The 20,594-nt window shown below is 37.2% G+C and overlaps 1 protein-coding gene across 5 annotated transcripts in view; it reads left to right on the top strand.

Moving 5' to 3' along the window:
• DSCAM (DS cell adhesion molecule) overlaps positions 1–20,594 on the top strand; it is a 427,035-nt gene that overhangs the window by 339,405 nt on the left and 67,036 nt on the right. For all 5 annotated transcript variants that reach the window (XM_015882861.3, XM_085548372.1, XM_085548380.1 and 2 more), the window contains 4 exons: positions 3,267–3,507; positions 5,239–5,385; positions 7,182–7,337; positions 16,293–16,426. In XM_015882861.3, coding sequence (XP_015738347.2) covers positions 3,267–3,507; positions 5,239–5,385; positions 7,182–7,337; positions 16,293–16,426 — 678 coding nt within the window. The remainder of the gene's footprint in view (positions 1–3,266; positions 3,508–5,238; positions 5,386–7,181; positions 7,338–16,292; positions 16,427–20,594) is intronic.

Here is a 20,594-nt window from a genome sequence, read left to right as displayed (position 1 = left end):
AAGCAAGCTTTCGTAGTTCCATTTAATCCCATCTATTTACTCCCTTCTCGCTGGTAACCAGTGATAGAACACAAGGAAGTGACACAAAGCCCCACCAAGGGAAGTTCAGAGTGGGCATTAGAAAATATTTACTCTGAGAGTGGTCAAACACTGATACAGGTTTCTTGCAGAGGTGTTTGATGTCCCGTGCCTGTCAATATTCAAAAGACATTTGGACAACACCTTTAATAATATACTTTAACTTTTAGGTAGCCCTGAAATGATCAGGCATTTGGATTTGATGTTCGTTGTAGGGCCCTTACAACTGAACTGTTCTATTCTATTCCACTTCTGTGTGTCTTCATACAATGTTGTATATCAGATTGAATTTTTTAACCCTCAGTATATTTGGTAGTTAAAAAGGATGCAGAGAAAATGAGAATTAAACAGGAACTCTCATTTAGGAAAAAAATACAAAAACAATCATTATTTTTCCTTGTAATACTTTATTGAGTAAAAGAAACCATTCAGTTTCGGTGTGTGAAATATTAATTCTCTTCTTTATTCGCATACACATTTACATTTCCAGTATGTCGAACTTAACAGAAGTCCTTAGTCCTTTATTTAAAATATATTGTATTTTAAGGAAAATGAAGATCAGAAGATCTGAAACTTTTTCATAATATTATTTGACCACTGATAAATTTAACAATATTTTTCCGAAGGAACAATTTTCAATGGACAAATATTGTTTCACTGATGTTTTTACTAAAAATTTGAGTTTTAGTGGAGCAGAACATTTCAATACTCTGAAGTGACTTTGGGCTTTTTTTTTTTTTTTTTTTTTTTTTACATTGTATAATGTTTTGAAGAGAAAAAAAGTAAAATGTTTATATTTTATTTAAAGAAAAAGCCTCTGATCTAAAACAATTACAGTGATGTTTCATGAAAAATTCAAAATTCACTGTTTTATTCCAATTCAAAATGAGAAAGTATATAATTACAGAATTCCCACTGAAAAGGCTATTCTGGCTCTAGTCCTGCTCTGAGAACATTTCAATGCAGATTAAATTTTATCATTATATTCCATCTGTTTTACAGTATGATAAGTGCATATGTGTTTATAGTCCTTGGTTTTATTGTGTAAAAGGTGTACATTCACTTTTCTTGATATACAATGCATGCCTCACAGTATATAGTGTATGAATACACAGTATCTTAATGTGTACTGCATGTGGCAGGAAGTAGTGGGTGCCATTCACAGAATAAATATCCTTCATTATACGGTGCGTATTTTCATATGTGTTACTTGCAAGTTGAATGTGTTTGTGGCAATGGCCTTTATTCAGAAATCTCCAATCTGCATGAGAGTGTTCCATTTGTGGCCTTTAACTCTGAGGTAGTTTAGACCTTGACACCACAACTGAACTCCTGCTAATGTTAATTGACATTAGCATGATAAGAAATTTTTTGCAAACTGTTGAGAATTTGCCCAGGTCTGGTGGAATCCAACATTAATGGAGAGAAGTGATGTCGTGGAATAATTAAACAGTGCTCTGCAACATTGTCTTAAGGCTCTTGTAGCTCTGACACTTGAGTTGTTCACTACCTTGTTAGCTCTTTGTCCTTTAGACAATTTGAAATGTTTAGATTATGTTAGCTCAGCCTTTTTGCCTCTTCTTTTCAAGACTGACAGTCTTTCTAAAGAAGTTTTTTTTATTTACAACAGAACATAGAAATGTTCAAACATGAAACTATTATTCTGTTAGATTCTGAGAAAACAATTCTAATAACTTGTGGTGCTCCTTAGAAGGAGTTCAAGTCCTGAAACTGCAGTTTTTTTGCATGCTAAGTCCTAATTTGGTCACCTTTGTCTGAGCAGACAGCTCCGTGCATGCAGAGAGCTTATCAGTAACAGAAGAATTGAAGTAATACAGGGGAAATTCTGGAGGCCGCAGGAAGGAAGAATGTAAAGCATCCGGAAAGATAATACAGTCAGTTCCATCCAGTGTTAAATATGAGGAAGGTGTTGATTTTTGCACAGCAATGGTTTTTTTTGTAGTGGATAAAATTAAAATTCTGTGCTAGTTTTATTAGCTTGAGTGAGCCTTTGCTCCAGTGGATGAGAAACATGCTGAAGTAGACAAGTCCTGTGGCAGAAAAAAAAGTAGTCTTGAGAGAGAGTTCCTCAGTAGATTTAGTAGGATATAGTAACAAGAGAAAGTGCTGCCTGTGCTAGTGAAGCTCATCTAGTTTCTCTCTGATAAGCGGCATCACCATGACTTTTATATGAGTCAGTGGTACAGTTGAGCTTGGTGGTATCTTGTATGAATTTGGAAGAAGGCTAATGGATTTGAAAGAGTTTTTTGTCCATGGATTATAAACTGTACTTTAAAATATTTGTACTAATTATATCTAATATTCACTAGAATATCAGATAAGAATGTAATCGCATACTGAGATTAGTCCACTAAGTAAAATCACAAATAGTCTTTCTGTCAATATTGGTCTTTTTTCCTGATTTGCCAATCCTTATTTTAATGACAACATTTTTTTGCTGCAGAATGTAGATATTATTTCCACTAGTTAAGATACAAGGAATCTTCTGCTTTGACTAGGAACTACCATACATAATTATGGCCAGCAATTTTTGTACTGTCCATATTTTTGAAAGCCAGATCTTACTCCTTGTCTTCCTAGCTATTCATTATGCAAATCCTTGCTTTCCAATTCATTATTGCCTTCAGCACTCATTATCTAGTCATCTCTCTACACTACACACTGAATGAACAGAAGCATATTTCAAAGCACAGGACAAAAACCTCCCAATACATCCAACTCAATAAACTTTACCTGACTGCTTTCAACAGATCGATAAATGTGCTATTAAAGATTTAGTGAGTGAATGGCAGGGGCTTCTGGCAAAACCACTCTTAGTAGAAAATGGTATGCCTGAAATGCAAAAATACTATTAGTAAGTCAACTTTGATTCATCTGATAGGAAAACAAAACATTACGCACTTAAATTTAATCCAATAAATATTTCCTTCTCATATTTTTCCTTCTATTTAGCATTTAATAGTCTAAATTTCATCCAAACAGTTTAATTCATGCACTGTTAAAGCAACCTATGTTTAAATTTATATATAATTGTATAAAGCTTTGATTTCATGTGCAAGGAGGACTTTTGAATTTTTTTAGACTTCTTGTGTATTTCAAAATTTTTAAGGGATGAACTTGATTTTGGAGATATGTATTTAATGTGTAATTTTTCATATCCTGTTTAGGCTCCAAAGAAGCACTTGCAAAATGGAATTATTCGTGGATACCAGATAGGTTATCGGGAGTACAGTGCAGGTGGCAATTTCCAGTTCAACATCATCAGTATTGATACCACAGGGGACAGCGAAGTTTATACCCTAAATAACCTGAAGAAATTCACACAATATGGCATGGTAGTTCAAGCTTGTAACCGGGCTGGAATAGGACCTTCTTCTCAGGAAATCATCACCACGACTCTTGAGGATGGTAGGTCTTGGCAAACAGCTGTTGTGAGTCACATTATGATTTCTTTTTTTACCTTATATATTTGCTGTTCGATTAGTGATTATTGTAGGCAAAACAATATAAGACCAGGCTTTGCAGTTGCTAGAAAAATAAACAACTGGATAGGTGAATAGGAAAAGGTTAGCGAATGGGCATCTATAGTTATCATTGCAACTGATGCAGAATCACTAAGGTAAATAAATGCTAACTTATTTACTGATGGGATATATCCTGTTGTGAATAATATTAACTAAGACCATAACTTTCATTAAGAAGCTGATTACTCTGGTGTTTACATATTTGCAAATTTTGTGATCTCATCATAGCTTCATTATACACTTTGAAATGCTAAATATAACTCAGAAAGGTGAAGCGATGCTGTTAATTTTGTTGGCTTTATTTTATTTCCAAATTAAACTGCTGGGAAACCAGGACTCTTGTATTACATAATCTCTTGTCACCCTAAACAGAGGTGTGTGTATTTTCAAGGATATCCAGACTATTGAGAAAAAGAAAATAAAATCATTATTTCAGACAAAATGCAAGTTTTCTAATCTAAGAAACAATTTAGATGTATTTTTTCAAACTGTGTAAAATGTGCATCTCAAACAATGAGAGGGAGTCCTCTAGTGGAAGAGAATGTTTTCATATCCAAAAAGAGTCTCAGTATAAAAGCAAACTCCACATAATCCTAATAGATGGCATAGGTCAGATTTTCAGAGTATTAAAGTCAGTGTCAGCTAAGAATCTGATTTTTTATATGTGAGAAATTAAGAGAAAGCTTGATAGCTACAGACTTTGAGGCATATGCTTCCTGTAAGGCTGGTGATTTTCATTTTCTCTGAATGTTTCTAGGCCCAGGCAGATTACTGCAAGATGTCAGAATGCAATATACTTACACATACACATATTTTGAATTATAATGTGTAATATTTTTGTCTTCAAAATCTGCTTTTCTTTGCAATGTTATTTTTTTTTTTTGTCCCTGTTCAATTTTAGGTCACTGCAAAGCAGCATCAAAAACTAATACTGGAATCATTGCTCTGAAACTTAATAGCCAACAGAAAGTGTTTTATATCTTGTTGATTTTTTTTTTCCAAGTGTTAGTGAAAATATTCTACTAATACTTTTCCCAATACTTTTTCAAGCAGCTGCTTCCTTCCCCTGCAGCATACTGATTTGATGAGACCATTAGGAGTTTTCAGAAAGATGGCAATTTGGGACAGAACTTTTTTTAAAAAAAAATTAAATTGTTTGCAAAGTGTGTTCTGCATTTTTCATCATTAGGACACATTTCAATTAACACAAAAACATTAATACACAATAATAATAATAATAATAATAATAATAATAATAATAATAATAATAATAATAATAATAATAATAATAACAACAACAACAACAACTGTTTAAAGACAAATCAGCAAGCGAGGGAGGAAAAGTAATCAGAAGTTATTCCAGGGACATTCAGCTGCACTTGCAGAAACATGTAGATTCCAGCAACAATTAAAGCTTAGCACTTTAAACAGTATGTAATTGATAGACCATGGGTGGTTGGATAGCAATGCGGATTGAAAGTGTTGCCTAAGGGGAGTCTTCTAACAAGTATGGAAGAGTGTTCTTTTGCAGACATATCTTCAGACTGGGTACATGCATGCATACATATGTTGAGTTGTATTCATTGAGTTAAAAATAGTGAATATTTTATTTCAGTGCCCAGCTGCCCTCCAGGAAATGTGCAAGCCACTGCCACATCACCAGAAACCATTTCTATTTCCTGGTCAACGCTGGCAAAAGAAACTCTGAATGGGATTCTGCAAGGATTCAGGGTTATCTACTGGGCCAATCTCTTGGATGGAGGTAATATAATTCTATCACTAAGTAGCAAGATATGAATAGCAATTATATCAGTTATTCTCTGTTGTGAAAGCGTTGTACTTCCTTTACTCTTTGGTTTAGAGAAACCATCATCTACCTGTGAAGGAAGCTACCTTCTATAGAGCTTTAACACAGTAGCAGGCATTGCAGAGCTGACTGGAGAGGCCCTTGGAAAAGCTTCCACAATGGGAATGCAACATTCCATAGACCTGACAGAGTACCCAAAATGGCTCAAATTTCATCTCATTTACATAGTCAAGCGGGTCTTTATTAAAGAATTATGATATAAAATTTGAAAATACCTGCCTAACCTTGGTTATCTTGTTTGTTTTGGTTTAGCTAGTTGACAACTTATTGACTTGATTTTCTATTTTTATTATTTTATTTTATAAAATTTTATATTATTTTATTTTTATTATTTTTGTGTGTGTGTGTGTGTCAGAATACATTTTAACACACAGTTGAAGACAAAAGAAGGAAATGTTTTGTAAAAAGGTTTATTATTTTCATACCAGCTTCTAATGTTTGGCTTATATTTTGTACTCTCAGCACAAGTATTATATTAGCATAATAAATAAACCACTGAGCAGAAAATGAATGAAATGACCAAAAGAGAAGAGAGATACCCTATTAATATGCAGTTCTTCACATGATGACAATAATTCTACATGTGGTCCTTTCTTGTATATTAAATACTATTAGGTTTGAGTTGCGCATGCCTTTATACCTATTAGCTCTGTTGAATTTTTGCAGTTCTAGGGCAATTACTTGTCTTCCTTCTTTTGTGTTCACCCATCCAAATCACAGTTCATTCTAATATACTAATATTCTAATATGTTGTAAAACCTGACCTCTGTCAATATGAGAAGGGAAACTCAGAGTGGAAGTGTAACTCCAGGGCCCATTGCTACTTCTGGCAACATCAAAAATAAGCCACCAATTCATTTGTATATTTAAATTTAAAAATGAAAAGTATATTAAAATCATGCATAAAAATGTGGACGTGACTGACTTAAAACTAAATGTTCAGTGATGACTGTAGTGTTTGGATCAGTTCCCATGTGAATATTATCAGTGCATGTCTAAGCTCCTACATGATGTCTTACAGCATGATGAAAAAAATGATGATGTTCATGCAGTGCTTAAAACTGAATTTTCATCTTTTTTTTTTTCTCTCTGCTTTATTTTCTGCCCTAAATATGTCCTAAGCTTTTTTTTTTTTTTTTTTTTTATTTTCCATATGGATTATAGTTCTTAGCTTCTTGAAAAAACAATACATATAAAGTACATCATTTTTCTGCAAGTAAATCTGGTTTTACAATGTTTAAACCTATTTCTAGCTGGTATTACTGCCGTCAAGTGCTTCACAGAAGTACTTGATTCATATTTTAAAATGAAGAAGTTTTTTGTTTGTTTGTTTGTTTGTTTTCGAAAGGGGAAACCTTTTATAAAAATAATTGGCTAATTTTTGCTTCAGGTTGTATTTTAAAGTAATTTATTCTCATGTTCTGTATGAAAAAAATTAATAATTAGAAATACTAAATTCTATTCTCCATATTAAAAATAAAAGAAATGACTTTGAAACCAAAAGAAGAGGGTCTGCTTTGAACTGTAATAAAGACAAATATAAAGGAATTTAGTTTAATTTCTTATACTCGGTTGCTATTTTGTAATAGTAAAGCATTACATTTTTTAATCTTCAAGATATTCACAGTAGGTATCAATAGCTGGGAAAAGACTGACCTTGCCAATAACTTGACTTCCTTCTTATTTTGTAGAGCTAGGAGAAATAAGGAATGTCACTACTACACAGCCATCTCTAGAGCTTGATGGTCTGGAAAAATACACCAACTACAGCATTCAGGTGCTGGCTTTCACACGAGCTGGAGATGGAGTGAGAAGTGAACAAATTTTCACCCGCACTAAAGAAGATGGTAAGGAGTAAAGCATTCCCACTTCCACAAGATGCTTGTATGTCTCAAGCTTTTAAAATAGTGCAGATATTGTATATGGACAGTCAGAGTGAGATTTCTGTCTGAAGATCTTGAGCTAGCAACACACAGAGAGCAGTGTTTCCAGGACTCCAGTTCAGATTAGCCAGAAGTTTGTAAGTAATTCTTAGGATCTGAAGACATTTATCTTTACTTTTGTTTTCAATTACCTCAGAATCTAATGGGAGAATTTTGAGAGTTTTTGAGTTAATTCAAAATGATTGAAAAGGGGAAAAGAAGAAATGACTATTCTGGGATGTTCTTATATAACTGAGATGCCTCTAAGAAGGTTTTCTTCAATATAAGACAAAAACTTCCTCCAAAAACCTCTTCTTTCAGAAGCAAAACAGAGAACAAAAACAAAAATTGGTTAGAGCATGGACAATTTAAGTCCTAATGTTGAAAAATTAAAAGTTTTCTCATTATGCAGTTTAGATAATTTGAAAAAACTCTGAGATGGATGAATGCTTCTGTAAAGACTTTTGAACATTTGGATGCTATTAGATAAGAATATTTTGGCAGGAACATTGATGCTGTCCTGTCAATGAAGTTAAATAAATAGGTTTGATTGGAAAATTCTACTGTAAATTTTTTCAAGGAAATTAGTTAATGGATTTTTCATTATTACTTATCCAGTTTGCTGAATATATTTGACTTTTGTATTACTGGTATTTTTAATAAGATCTACAGAAGTGCCAGAGAGAGTAGATTTGGTGATTAACTGACCTGGAGAATGCTAAGAAATTTTTCCAACAAAATACTAAGGCACTCATTCTAAAACTTACATCCATTGGAAAGCCACATGGCTGTAGCTGTATAGGTATCAAGGGACTGTAGTGTAAATGAAATTTGGACTTCTGAACTTTATTATCATGCTATGAATTTGCTTATTTGCTCCTTGTTCTATTTCAGCATACTTTATACAATCCATTATTTTGATCAAAGTTGTGTTAACATAAAATAAGTGAATTCTTTATAGCTGAGAAATGTGATGAAATTCAGGCATACAGCAATATTGGTAAATGTAGGCCTGTTACCAGCACTCACTAAACGTAGTCATCACTGAGATCCTCAGTCAACCTACAGGAATGACACTCTAAACTGCATCTAGTCTGAACTACCAACGCCAGTCTAATCAGATGTAGACTTTACTCTCTTGGACATTGAACCCACCCTAAAGTCGTTTAACTGCTTTGGAGCACCAGAATCTTGTTTCAGATGTTCTTGAAACAAAAATGCTTGGAGAGAGATGGTTTTCTCTTGAAGAAAAGTCTAAAAAATAATGGAGAATTGCAAGATCTGATACATTTTCAAGTTACTTTTTTTTTAGTAGGTGCCATCACCACAACTTTTCCTGGAATATTCTCTGAAAATAAAAGCTCTCGCTCCAGAGCCTTGAGACTAAGACTGAAAACATAGTCAGACTTGGAAGTTGCCATAATCTGCTTCAGGAGTTCAGGGGCAGCTTGCAGAGATTCATATTAGAATCATATTAATAATATGATTTATATTATTAATTCATAATTCATATTAGAGACAGCAAGAATGTACTTACTGGCCTACACTTTTGAATGGCTTTGCAGCCTGCTGTTTTAAGTGTTAAACTGGCCTGCTTGTCCTGTTGCCTTAAATCTCAAATTGGCCAGAGAGACATATTTCCAGAAATCCTTGAAAAGCCCAACAGTAGAAATAACCTCTGGTCCTTGGACTGGCATTTCAAGGTATAAATGCAAGGGAAATGATAAGGGCTTTTTGGGAAGCCCCTGTATTAATTCCTTTTGAGTTTAAAAAAAAAAAAAAAAAAAGTTAAAGGGAACCATTAGCCACCAAAGCTTGATTGAATGTGGATAACATCTGGGCTCTGTATGATGTTCTTCCAGCTTTTGAAATTGAACAGATGACAGAATTGGTGCCTGCAGTATCTCTGTCTCTTATCCAGAGAACCAGTAGAGTATTTTAATGTTCCTGAAATTTTCCTGACACTGGGCCAAGACCACCCCCCTGCACTAAAGAGCATTATAGCCATCACTAATGTTTACTAAGCTTGTCTCAAAAAATTGTAGTGATGTGGACTCCATAGTCTCCCTAAATATACTGGACAAATTAAGAAACATCCCACGAAGGGCTACAAAGATGGTGAAGGTTTTAGAGGGGAAGACACAGACTAGTGGGTGAAGTCCAGAGCAGAGGAGGCTGAGGGGAGGCCTTATGGTGGCCTACAGCTCCTCACTGTTGCACAACAATAGGGCCCTAAGGAACAGCATGGAGCTGTGCCAGGGGAGGGGCAGATGGGGGTCAGGAAAAGAGTCTGCACTAGAAGGAGGTGGGCATGGAACGGGCTGCTCGGGGCTGTGTGCATGGCCCTCAGTGCCGGAGTTCAGGAAGTGTCTGGACAGCGCTATCAGAAGTAGGTTTTGATGTTGGGTGGTCCTGCGGGGAGCTAGGAGCTGGACTTCCTGATCCTTGTGGGTCCCTTCCAACTTGGGTTATTCTATGATAATACAGTCTCCACTGTTAAAAAGTATGTTGAATACTTCCCTCTGCTTTTCTGGCCAGGGAGACAAATGGACGATTTCCTGCTTTATAAAAGTATTTTTATTGTAAGGGTTGCTGTGCCTGTTGTTCCCTGAACTTTTCCATCCTATCTGTTTCCAGTTTAAAACAGTCCTGAAATAGTAGAAGATCCACATTTTTTGGTTTTTATTTTTATCTTTTATTTTTCTTACCTCTCTTATGTCTAATTTGCTTTTCCCTAAATCTTGGTGGCTCTTTTGCTTTTTCTGTTTCTGAGATCTGACAGGCCTTGATATCTGGGAAGCACATATAATCTGCCCGTGTTTGGCTGCTGTGCAATGGCTCATATCTTATCTTTAATCCCTCTGGCAATGAAGCCATGGGGCTGTTCAGCAGTAATTCACCCTGAGGCAGTATGACTAAACTTCTCAGATGTTTTGTGTTGCCTCACAGTGATTCCACTCATTACATCTTTTGTGCAGAAAAACTAAACTGAAAGGTGTTGCTAAAAAATGTAGTGATTTCATGTTTTGCTTCAGCTTGACAATTTTTTATTAAGAGCAATAAAAGTCTAAAGTGGAATACACATGGGGCTGCCATGAAAAATAAGCTCAAACTCAAGTTCCACATCTAAACATCTTTAAGGCTATGGAAGTTAAATGGAAAAAGAGTATTCATATTGCCATCTGTAAGTATCCAGTAGGTGCCCTGATCCTCAGGAATTTCCTCTGTAATATTCTAAGGAAAAAGAGGCTCCTGTAGAGGAATATTCAGTACAGCTAATTCCAAAAGATTCTACTCTGAAGTTATTTTTGAGCATTATCTCAGCTGAAGGAATACAAATAATTGCAAACTTAACAGATCTTAGATCTAAAAATATTATATTTCTACTTCCAGACCTTCTTTTGTTAAAATTGTGACCTAAGATATTCTACTCTAATAAAAATCTGCAATTCTGAGACATTTTTTAAGTGGCTGCCAAGCCTTCCCTATCATTATTACCACAAGACCTTATCACACCATTGATTTCTTTTCCTTTTTTCATTTCTTTTGGATTAGAGGAAACTTTTCTTTGTGAAATCGATGGTGCAGCATGATCCCTTGCTGCTTTTGAAAGGCAGACTGTAACCTCCTGTCATTTCTCTGCTGCTGTTTGGTTTGGAGACATCAGGCCGGAATTTCTTTTGCAGGTCTGAAATCTCAAGTGTGGCAAAATAGGAGTATCCCAGGGAGTGAAGCAGTCAGCCTGAGTGAAATGAATTGAAGCTTCGATTTCCTGTAACATTTCGTACTTATTTTAGACACCAGGGGTCAGACACCACTGCTGATCAGCTTATGAAATAGGAATAGTTCTAGCAAATAGCAGGGAATGAGCTATCCTCTCAATGTGATCATATTTTGTCTTTTGTCTCATTTTTGGTTGTGGTGATGTTGTCATTTTCTCTTGAAGTTCCCCTTGACAGAAATAGAGTGAAGCAGAAATGCCTCTTTTTTAAGAACTGATTGTGTTTTTGTCCCTTGCCCTTTCTACTTTGCAGCGTTTTTAACAAGCTGGTTATCTTCTTCACACGAGGACTTGTTTTATTACATCATTTAAAACCAAAGTTTCTTCAAATTCTCTTCGAAGTATGGCCTCAAAAGCTACCCTACTCAGTAGCAATGGGAAACAATGAATTTTCTCTCTGTTTCTGTGTTGCAAATATGATATTATAATACCAAATTTAAGAAAATATGTTTGCTCTCCATATAAGCTGGAGGCACGATACAGCACCTCAGCAGACTGAAGCACCTCTAACCCCAACCTTGGGCAGAAGGGATGAACAGAGGACACAGCTTCCAAGGAAAGCTTCCTGCAGTTGGCAATGGGGCTTGGAGTGGCTGCTTGTCACTTGGTGACGAGCACCAGTTGCTTCTGGGGTTTATGTGTTGCAGGAGGAAGGAGGAATAATTAAATCATTGAATATCCTGTGTTGGAATGGACCCACAAGGATCATCAAATCCAACTCCCAGCTCTGTGCAGGACCACCCAAAAATCACACCATATGCCTAAGAGTGTTGTCCAGATACTTCTTCAACTCTGTCAGCTTGGGGCCATGCCCACTGGTCCCCTGTGGAGCCTGTTCCTTGGGGAAGAGTAACACTAAATCTGTTCATGTGATCAAGGCTCAATTTTGCCTGAATACAGTGAGATTTCCCCCCTCTCCTCTCTCTCTCTGGACATTATATTCTTGGCAATGGGTGTGCAGATACCACCTGATGAAGCTCTGTGCTTTTTCTTAATGGAATGAGCATAAATCCAATGAAAGCGTGATCAGTGCTCAACTCAGCATAGGCTCTACCTGCTGGTGATAGGGGTGGCTGTGTAATTCACCTCTGTCCTCAAGAGGCTTGTATGACTTAAGCCTGGGCACTGCATTGCAATTTGCCAATAATATAGCCGTAGTACATTATTATTTCTTTTTAGTTATTTTCAGAGGTCTCTGATTTTGTATTTTTGACTGACAAAAGAAGGTAGAGAATATTAAATGCTCCCCATGTAGAACTGTCTGAATTGGTAGGAATGATCTAATTAATAGAGTCTGGTTCAGAAGGAAGGATGTTTGGACAACATCTTGTGAATGTATTTCAGCTAGCATAAATTGGAATTTTAGATGGAATAAGTGCATTAACATAGGACTACTGGAAGTAATGAGGATTTTATTTAGTTTTGTTTTTCATAAATTTAACAGTTCTTAGGACAGTTTTGTGTGGTGTGGAATTAGAAATCTCTTAGGGAGCCGGGTCCGTTTTTCTGATATAATGGTTATATTACTCCTAAATGCACAGCACTTGCCTCCCTGCTATTCAGTACTGTGAAGAAAAATGGTGATAATTTAACTGCTTATGAAAAAGGGAATGAGCAAGTTCCTGGAGCTCCTCCCCATTATCCTGCACATCTAAATGCAGTTCCCTGGACTAGTCATGTCAGGATAATTGCTTTCTCTGTGTTTGCATTTCACTTGCAGTGTCAGGAATACAAAGTGTTCTTGTCTACATGAAAGCTGCATGCTATTTCTGTGTCTCTGAAAGCCTAGTTAGTGGGAGCATGAGGCTATCTTTGATTTTAAATCAAATGCCAAATCTACTCCCTGGAAGCTGGCAAAGTTGGCTGGCAGCAGTTCTCTGCTTCTCTGTGCTCTGCCCTGTTTTTAATTCAGCTTCCTACCACTGTTTTACACCTGGTGATCACAGGAAAAAAGAATCTGTGCTATAGCACATGTTTAGCTTGTCTTTGCGGGGATCTGTGGAAGTCAGTGTTCCAAATGAACATCCACGGGGGTCTCTTTGTGCTGGTGTCTCAGAATAGCTGAAGGTAGCAAGGCTACAGAATGCAATGGCAACAAGAGAATTACCTCAAGTTAGCATAACAAGATGTGTCTTTCCTCACCAAGATGCAATAGACGCCACATCCCTCCTGCACAACTTCTTCAGATATGAAAGGAACCCATGTATAGAAACAAATGTTTCAGCTAATGCCGCATTAACTCATAATAATGAGTTAGTAATGAGGAAATGCATGTGCTGCCCTACACACTATCATTTCCACACACACAGCCTGGCAAAAATAAGCAGTGTAACAAGAAGAGGAATAATAACTGAACTTTTGGAATAATTTCAGCAACACTGTCAAAACTGTTACCTGATTCCAGCCTTTCATCCAAGAAGGAGAAAGGGTCCTTAGATTAGAAAAGGTCCAGAAATTGGACTCCTTGAGTTCTTTCTAACCTCCCATTATACTGGTCTGTATATCAAACAGAAATACTGTCCAATGGCAGTTCATGTTTTCCACATGTGCCCACTGACTGGAAAATGAGAGATGAATTTCAAACAGTTGACAGCTCTGACCAATTACCATCTCAATGTGTCCCTATAGATCACACCCTAATTTAACAATAAATTACTTGAACCTCACACATTTATTTGCAGTGATTTCCAGAAAACATTACTAACTGTAAAGGAATCCCCCTGTGGGTTAATTAATTACCCTGGAGAGCTAGCTTTCACTCTTCAGCAGCAGGAGCAAATAGCATTTCTAATGAGCTGGGTATAAATAACAAGTTGAATGCTGTCAAGCATCAATATTTACTCTGCATTGGATAGAACTGCTAGCCGAATTAGCCCCTTTGCAGCAAGTGGCTGGGTTTGCATGCAGTTACAATCATGACATTCTCACTTGATGCCTTATTAACTTTTTCAATACATTATGAATAGAAAGGGCATATTCAGAAATGTTGCACTGAGTGATACTTATCTATCAGTTTTGCTGCATTTTCCCTTTGTACCTATATAGCCATACAATTGAAGGTTCCTTTATATGCCTTTAAAAATCCAAAGCAGTTATCCAAAAAGCTAAGGTCTCAGGCAGTCAGGCTTCTCTTTATAAGTAATGTTTTGTATTTATTTAAACTTGGAGAGCCAATATTGAGGGTCCACCTATAAAAATCTACTTGCCGGGAAAGATTTTGACCATCTGTAGTGCACAACAAAGGTTTTATGTTGATGTAAAGTAAGCCAAGCAATCCCTGGGACCGTTATTTTACTGTAAATTCTAATATTTTGGTAGTTTTACTTAAAATTAGACCAAAAATGTGAAATATCCCACAATCCAAAATTTCAGCAGATAACAGAATCCGTCCAAATGTGTTGTATCATCTTTATTAACCCGTGCAGTTATTTCCAATATAACATACCTATTTTAGTAATTTAACATGAATATTCTGCACATGCAGTAGTAAAAATATTTTGTAAATGTTTTATTTTGATTGATTTAATGCTATTTTAAAATATTTTCCCATTCAAACTTTTTTTTTTCCAGGAAACTTTATTCTACTCTTGCTACTTTGATTAAGTGCAAGATTACATATATGTGATACTTTATGGATGTTCTAGCATGCAGGAGGCTTCTTTTCACATTATTGTAGGAGTAGTTGCAAAGCTAGAGGACATTATACAGTGTAACACGAGCTTGAAAAAGAACATACACATGAATTTGAAGTCTTTCTGGAAGTACAAGTATGCAAAGAGTCAAGATTATGTATCCAGATTTTTTCATTTCCCAGCCTAAGTGTTTACCATTCAATTTGAGAGAAGCATTTTGTCCTCTTTTATTCCTTAACAGTTTTCAATAGATTACACAGATATCTAATTAGAAAAATAAATGTGTACATGTAATGCAGTGCCAGATGCAGGTCAGAGCTGCTGAGGGCAAGTCTAGGGGTAGGAGGCTGCTGACACATCATATGACTAGGTGTGCCTGGGTCTCATCAGGCAGTGCTAATTGTGCAGCACCAGAGCTCGTTTGCTCTCCACTTCATTAAATTCATAGCTCTACTGTGTGTAGCCATTAAACTGTTCAAATACATATTATTTATACAGTGAATAATCATTTGGCATGAATTATGTCTTCTAAAATGAGCTAAAATTTACAGTAATACATGGTTTGGCAGTTTTCACTGGCTGCAGCCAAGGTGGTTATTACAGAATCATAGGATGGCTTATCTTGGAAGGGATGTCAAAGCCCACCCACCCCAACCCCAGCCATGGGCAGGGCTGCCCCCCACCAGCTCAGGCTGCCCAGGGCCCCATCCAACCTGGCCTTGAGCTCCTCCAGGGATGGGGCACCACAGCTTCTCTGGGCAGCTGTGCCAGTGTATCACCACCCTCTGGATGAAGAATTTCCCTGACACCTAATCTTTCTACTTTTAGAATAAAGCCATTTCCCCTTTCAAAACCTTTTCCCCTTTACCTATCACTATCTGCCTGTGTAAAAAATTGGTCTCCCTTTCATTTGTAAGCAGTGGAAGGCCACAGTGACATCTCCTCAGAGCCCTGTCTTTTCCAGGCTGCACAAGCCCAGCTGCCTCAGCCTTTCTACATAGGAAAGGTGTTCCAGCCCTCTGAGCATCTTTGTGACCTCCTCTGGATCCTCTACAATAGCTCCACTCCTTCTTTTGCTGGGGGCCCCAGGCCTGGATGCAGTACTCCAGATAGGGCTTCATGAGGCCAGAGCAGAGGGGGACAATCACCTCCTTCTCCCTGATGGCCACCCCTCTTCTGATGCAAGATACTGTTGTTGGCCTTCTGGGCTGTAAGCACACAAAGTTTCATGTATGCAGGCTGGGAGTGGTACTTCACAGAAGTTTAACTAGCAGTGGCAGTGTTACTTTGGGTCCCTATGAAGCCAATTGTGTCTTCCTTCCCTAGAGGTGAGAGCACACTTTCAAATACTTTCCCCCAGCATGCAGGCTGCTCCCTAATACAGGGTGTCCGCCTTGGTCCACAGGGTCATGGTTATCAAAGCGACTCACCCCACTGGGCCGCCCTTAACACAGCTTCTCTCTCCAGTTCCAGGCCCTCCTGCTGGTGTTAAAGCAGCTGCATCTTCAGCCTCCACCGTCTTCGTGTCCTGGCTTCCTCCCCTCAAGCTCAATGGCATCATCCGGAAATACACCGTGTTCTGCTCACACCCCTATCCCACGGTGAGTCCCACACCACAATCACAGAAGGTCTATACTGATCTGAAAAACTAAAACTGTGTATTAGCAGATGCTCGGTGCTCAGTCCTGCTCTTAATTTGTTTTGTTTCCTTTAACAAAGATTAAAAGGGGATTCTGAGGCTAAGGGAGTGAAAGAGAGCTGTTTCTGTTTTTTTCCCACCTATTGACCTTTTGCAGTACTCACAATATATTATAGACCAGTGACTTAGAAAATGTTTCAAACCCAGGGTCAGCAGCAAGCCACATAGAGCCCTATTATAGCTGGAAATATGTATTTATGCATGGTAATTGCCCAATCTGAGTTGTGTTTTCATCTTACTTTCCTTTTTGGCTTGAGTATTCTTATGTGAAAGAGCATAATGGCTTGTGAACAACATATTTGCTTGTGAATAAACTGATTTGTGTCAGGAGTATTTGCTCATTCTGGGTTTACATGCTATTACTTTCTGAGAATGCAATGAGAAAAAATGAATTGATTATCAGTTGTTGTTTTTCTCTCTCCACAAGCCACAAATGAACCCAGCTCTCTTTAAGTAAAAGGGAGAATTGTTCCTTTTAACTAGCATGTGAACTAATTTTGCGATTACTTGAGGAGAGATGGGACAAGACTACTTGTCCACTGATGACTAAGCTAGAACTTTCGCATCCTGCTGTAAGCTTCTGAAGCTAAGGGCCTGGAGAATGTCACTTCATTCATACTTCGGGACTGCTGGTTCCTAACTCTATTAATTTTATAATTGTAGCCATGCAAACAAATATATCTCGACTATACACTTTAGGCGTAAAGTGGCCAGGAATTTTCCCATCATGCTGGGGTCTGATCAGAGCAGGGAGTGTCAAGTGTGTCTCAGGGGCTGAAATGAACACCAGGTGGTGCTGCTGGCTTTTCTAGCCACTTACCACACCAACGCTGCAGTGTTTCTTCCCGAGGCTTCTTTACTAGCAATATTTTTTGGTATGCTTACATCACCAGGAAAATAAGCATCCTCTGCTGCACAATTTTTTTATCCAATTTTGTGATGTCTTCTACGGAATTACCTTTTCATGATTGTTTATATTATGGGTAATTTTGGAGTACCTCAGAACAAAATAATGTGATGAATGATGACAAAAATACTTCCTTGTTTCTTTTTTTTTTTTTTCCTTTTTCTTTCTTTTTTTTAATTTTTTTTATTTTTTATTTTTTTTTATTTTTGGCTGGTCTTAGCTTGTACTGAATTTTTCTTTATTTTTGTGTTATTCATTATGGGATGATGAAGGTATCAGTGTATACTGTAGTCCACAATAGAAGTGATAGTTGATTTTCATTAATTACTGATAGGTACATATATATTTATCCTATTGCTATCTCTGAGCATGAAGGGTTGTGTGTGCATGTGTGTGATTGTTAAGGTTGGCTTTTTTTCTATTATTATTATTATTTTATTATTTCTAATTTAGAGCTACCTTGGCAGTGGAACGAGCCTGCTGCAGAGGTATTTTAATGTTAGCACTCCTTAGCAGGAGTGGTCTATATATGCCAAGGAACTTCATATATGATTCACTGTTGACAGAGACAAATAGTTGACAGAGAAAATGGTCTTACATAAAGTTGTGGAGGGGAATAAACAGGAAGCCTCTTTCTTTATCAGTTCTTCTGCCACCATAAGCTGTAGGTGCTGTAGTATATGTATGAAGCTATGTTTCCTTAAAAGACTTATTCAGTCAAAACCCTTGTTGCAAAACAACTTCGCTAAATGTCTGCCATTTAAAAAGAAAGGCAAGCTCAAGTTTTTAAGCAAAAGTGATGTGAAAGAAGAAAGGGCAACAGCAATAGGAAGTTAATAGAGTGCATTTTATGGACAGTTTGTGGATACAGAGAATTCAGCACAGTACCCTTCAGACAAAGTTTTTAGGCTAGCAGAAGGGTTGAAACTTTTTTTACATAACAATTCTGCTTTGATATTTAAATCATCAAAAGGAAAGTAAACCAAAAGTTACTGTGTTGGTCATACTGTGCACATTTTTACTGCAAAGCACCACCCTCATATGACACTGAGTTACTCTCAGATGAAGATTTGCAGACTCTTGCACAGTTCAGTTTGCTCTGAGAGAGCAGAAGCTGCTAAAACTGAACCCTCTGTACAGAAGGATGCTGACATTTTTTGTGGAATTATTTTGAATCCTAATTACAGTATCTGCCTAGGAGGGTTCAAGCAGCAAATACTATTAATGAGAGAAAATTAAAAATTATTCTCTGCTGCAATCTATTCTGTAGGCAAGATAAAGGGCAAAAGAGGATCCAAAGTCATTTTTATTATGTTGTCTGTATTACTGTATGAGCATTATCATGCAGAACATTTTTATTCTGGAAATACAGGGGGGAAAAAATACACAAATAAATGAGTACTTACGCATTCATGTACAAGTTGACAGCTAGCCCTAAGTGCTAGCTGAGTTAGGTTTCCATTTCAAGTCCTGGCCTGCACAGAGTCACTTAGTAGGTTTTTCATTCTTCAAATTTAACAAAACATACAGAATTCTGGTTAAAAATGTTATTCTCTGTGCCAACTCGTAGCCCACTTTCCTGCAGTACTTTTAACTCTCTTCCTCCAAAGTCTATGTTCAGCTCCTCTCAGGATCTGTCTTTTCATGGTACCATGTTGGCCACATTCCCTCCAGTTGTGCTTATCCTGAGCATCCTGTATCACTGTGATCACTCTGTCCAGGCCTGATATAGTACCCTATATGAGGAAAAATTAGTGGGATTAGATTAAATAAAATTTAGAAGACATAAAAGTTTTAGAGAAGATTGCGGTGACAGAAAGCATCCAATGGCTTGCCAGCCCAGAAACTGCTATCTATCTCAAGACAGTTAAGAAGGAGAATGGAAAGAAACATGGTGTGTGCTGAAGGAAGAACAGTCATTGCCTGCTTCTGGAAGGGCTGAGAAAGCATTATGACTGCTAGGGAAAGCAGTGAGAGATTGTGACCTAAGTAAACATAGACCGACTCTATAATCTGAGTGCCAACAAACACTATGGCATCACTCAATCAGAAATAAATATTAAAATAGCTTTTTCTTTCTTAATTAGAAAAGTGATATCATTATTGGGGTTTTGCTGAGTGAGAGGCATTAGACAAGCAGTGATCCATTGGTCAGTTGTTCTCTCATAGTAACAAACACAGTAAATATGCTTATCATGCTGTTTCTAATGAAGCATGTCATTAAACTGTGCATCAGTCTGCTTTCCCTGTGTGATGCCTGGAAATTAATGGAAAGGGGTCATGTAAGCAGGACCACACTACAAAAGAGTAATAGATGGAGACTGTTCTCCTTCCCAGCAATTTTCTTTTTCAGGATACTGTCTTCTACTCATATTAAGATACAGAGTAAGATGACCTCACAATTTCTCTCTGATTTCCTAATGGTGAAAGCTAAAAGCAGAGCTTGTTTAAACAACCATGCACAGAAAGTGTTCAGATATGAAAGACATACAATCTACCAATGGTTTAAAATGCCATAGAAGTTTTATTGGAGTGTTTCCGGCTGCCTGAGAAAGCATCTTGGTGACATTTTAATGCATCTCTTATTCTCAGAACTGCACATTGTCAGTATTTGGGTTCAGTTGTTTTGTTATATGTATTTTCTATGGAACTGGATTGCCATTTTTAAACTTCCATAGAATAGTAGAATAATTTTGACTGGAAGATACTACTGAGGTTCACCTATTCCAAAACTCTTCTTGGAGCAAGTTTAATGATGTCAGATTACTAATGTTGAAATTGCTTCAAGAATAGCTTGGCTCTAGCGTCTCAAAAGTGTAAAGTAGGGAGTGGAGGGGAAGGATCACTGACCTGAATTAACTGACCTAAACACTTATAAATGCAGAGCTGCTAACAGCAGACCACCTTTTATGCAGAGCTTTTCCTTTTCTAACCCTATCCCCACAAGCTCTGACAGTGTTTTACTGTCCTCCCAATTAGCCTGTCCCAGCACTCACCTTCTTGTGTGATCATTTTTGAGTTTGAGCTCAATATAATTGTGTGGCCTTCTGCCAGTCTTACTTGACTTCCCATGCATTGCAAAAGACCATTCTTGCATTCTGAGTAGGTTGTACGTGGGACTTAGCCAGATGTCCCTTTACACTCGAGGACAGTGTCCCATGGG

This window comes from Coturnix japonica, chromosome 1, assembly GCF_054131305.1.
Source record: "Coturnix japonica strain WE chromosome 1, WE-NBRP24, whole genome shotgun sequence".
Lineage (NCBI taxonomy): Eukaryota > Metazoa > Chordata > Aves > Galliformes > Phasianidae > Coturnix > Coturnix japonica.
This window is presented reverse-complemented; position numbering and strand designations above follow the sequence as displayed.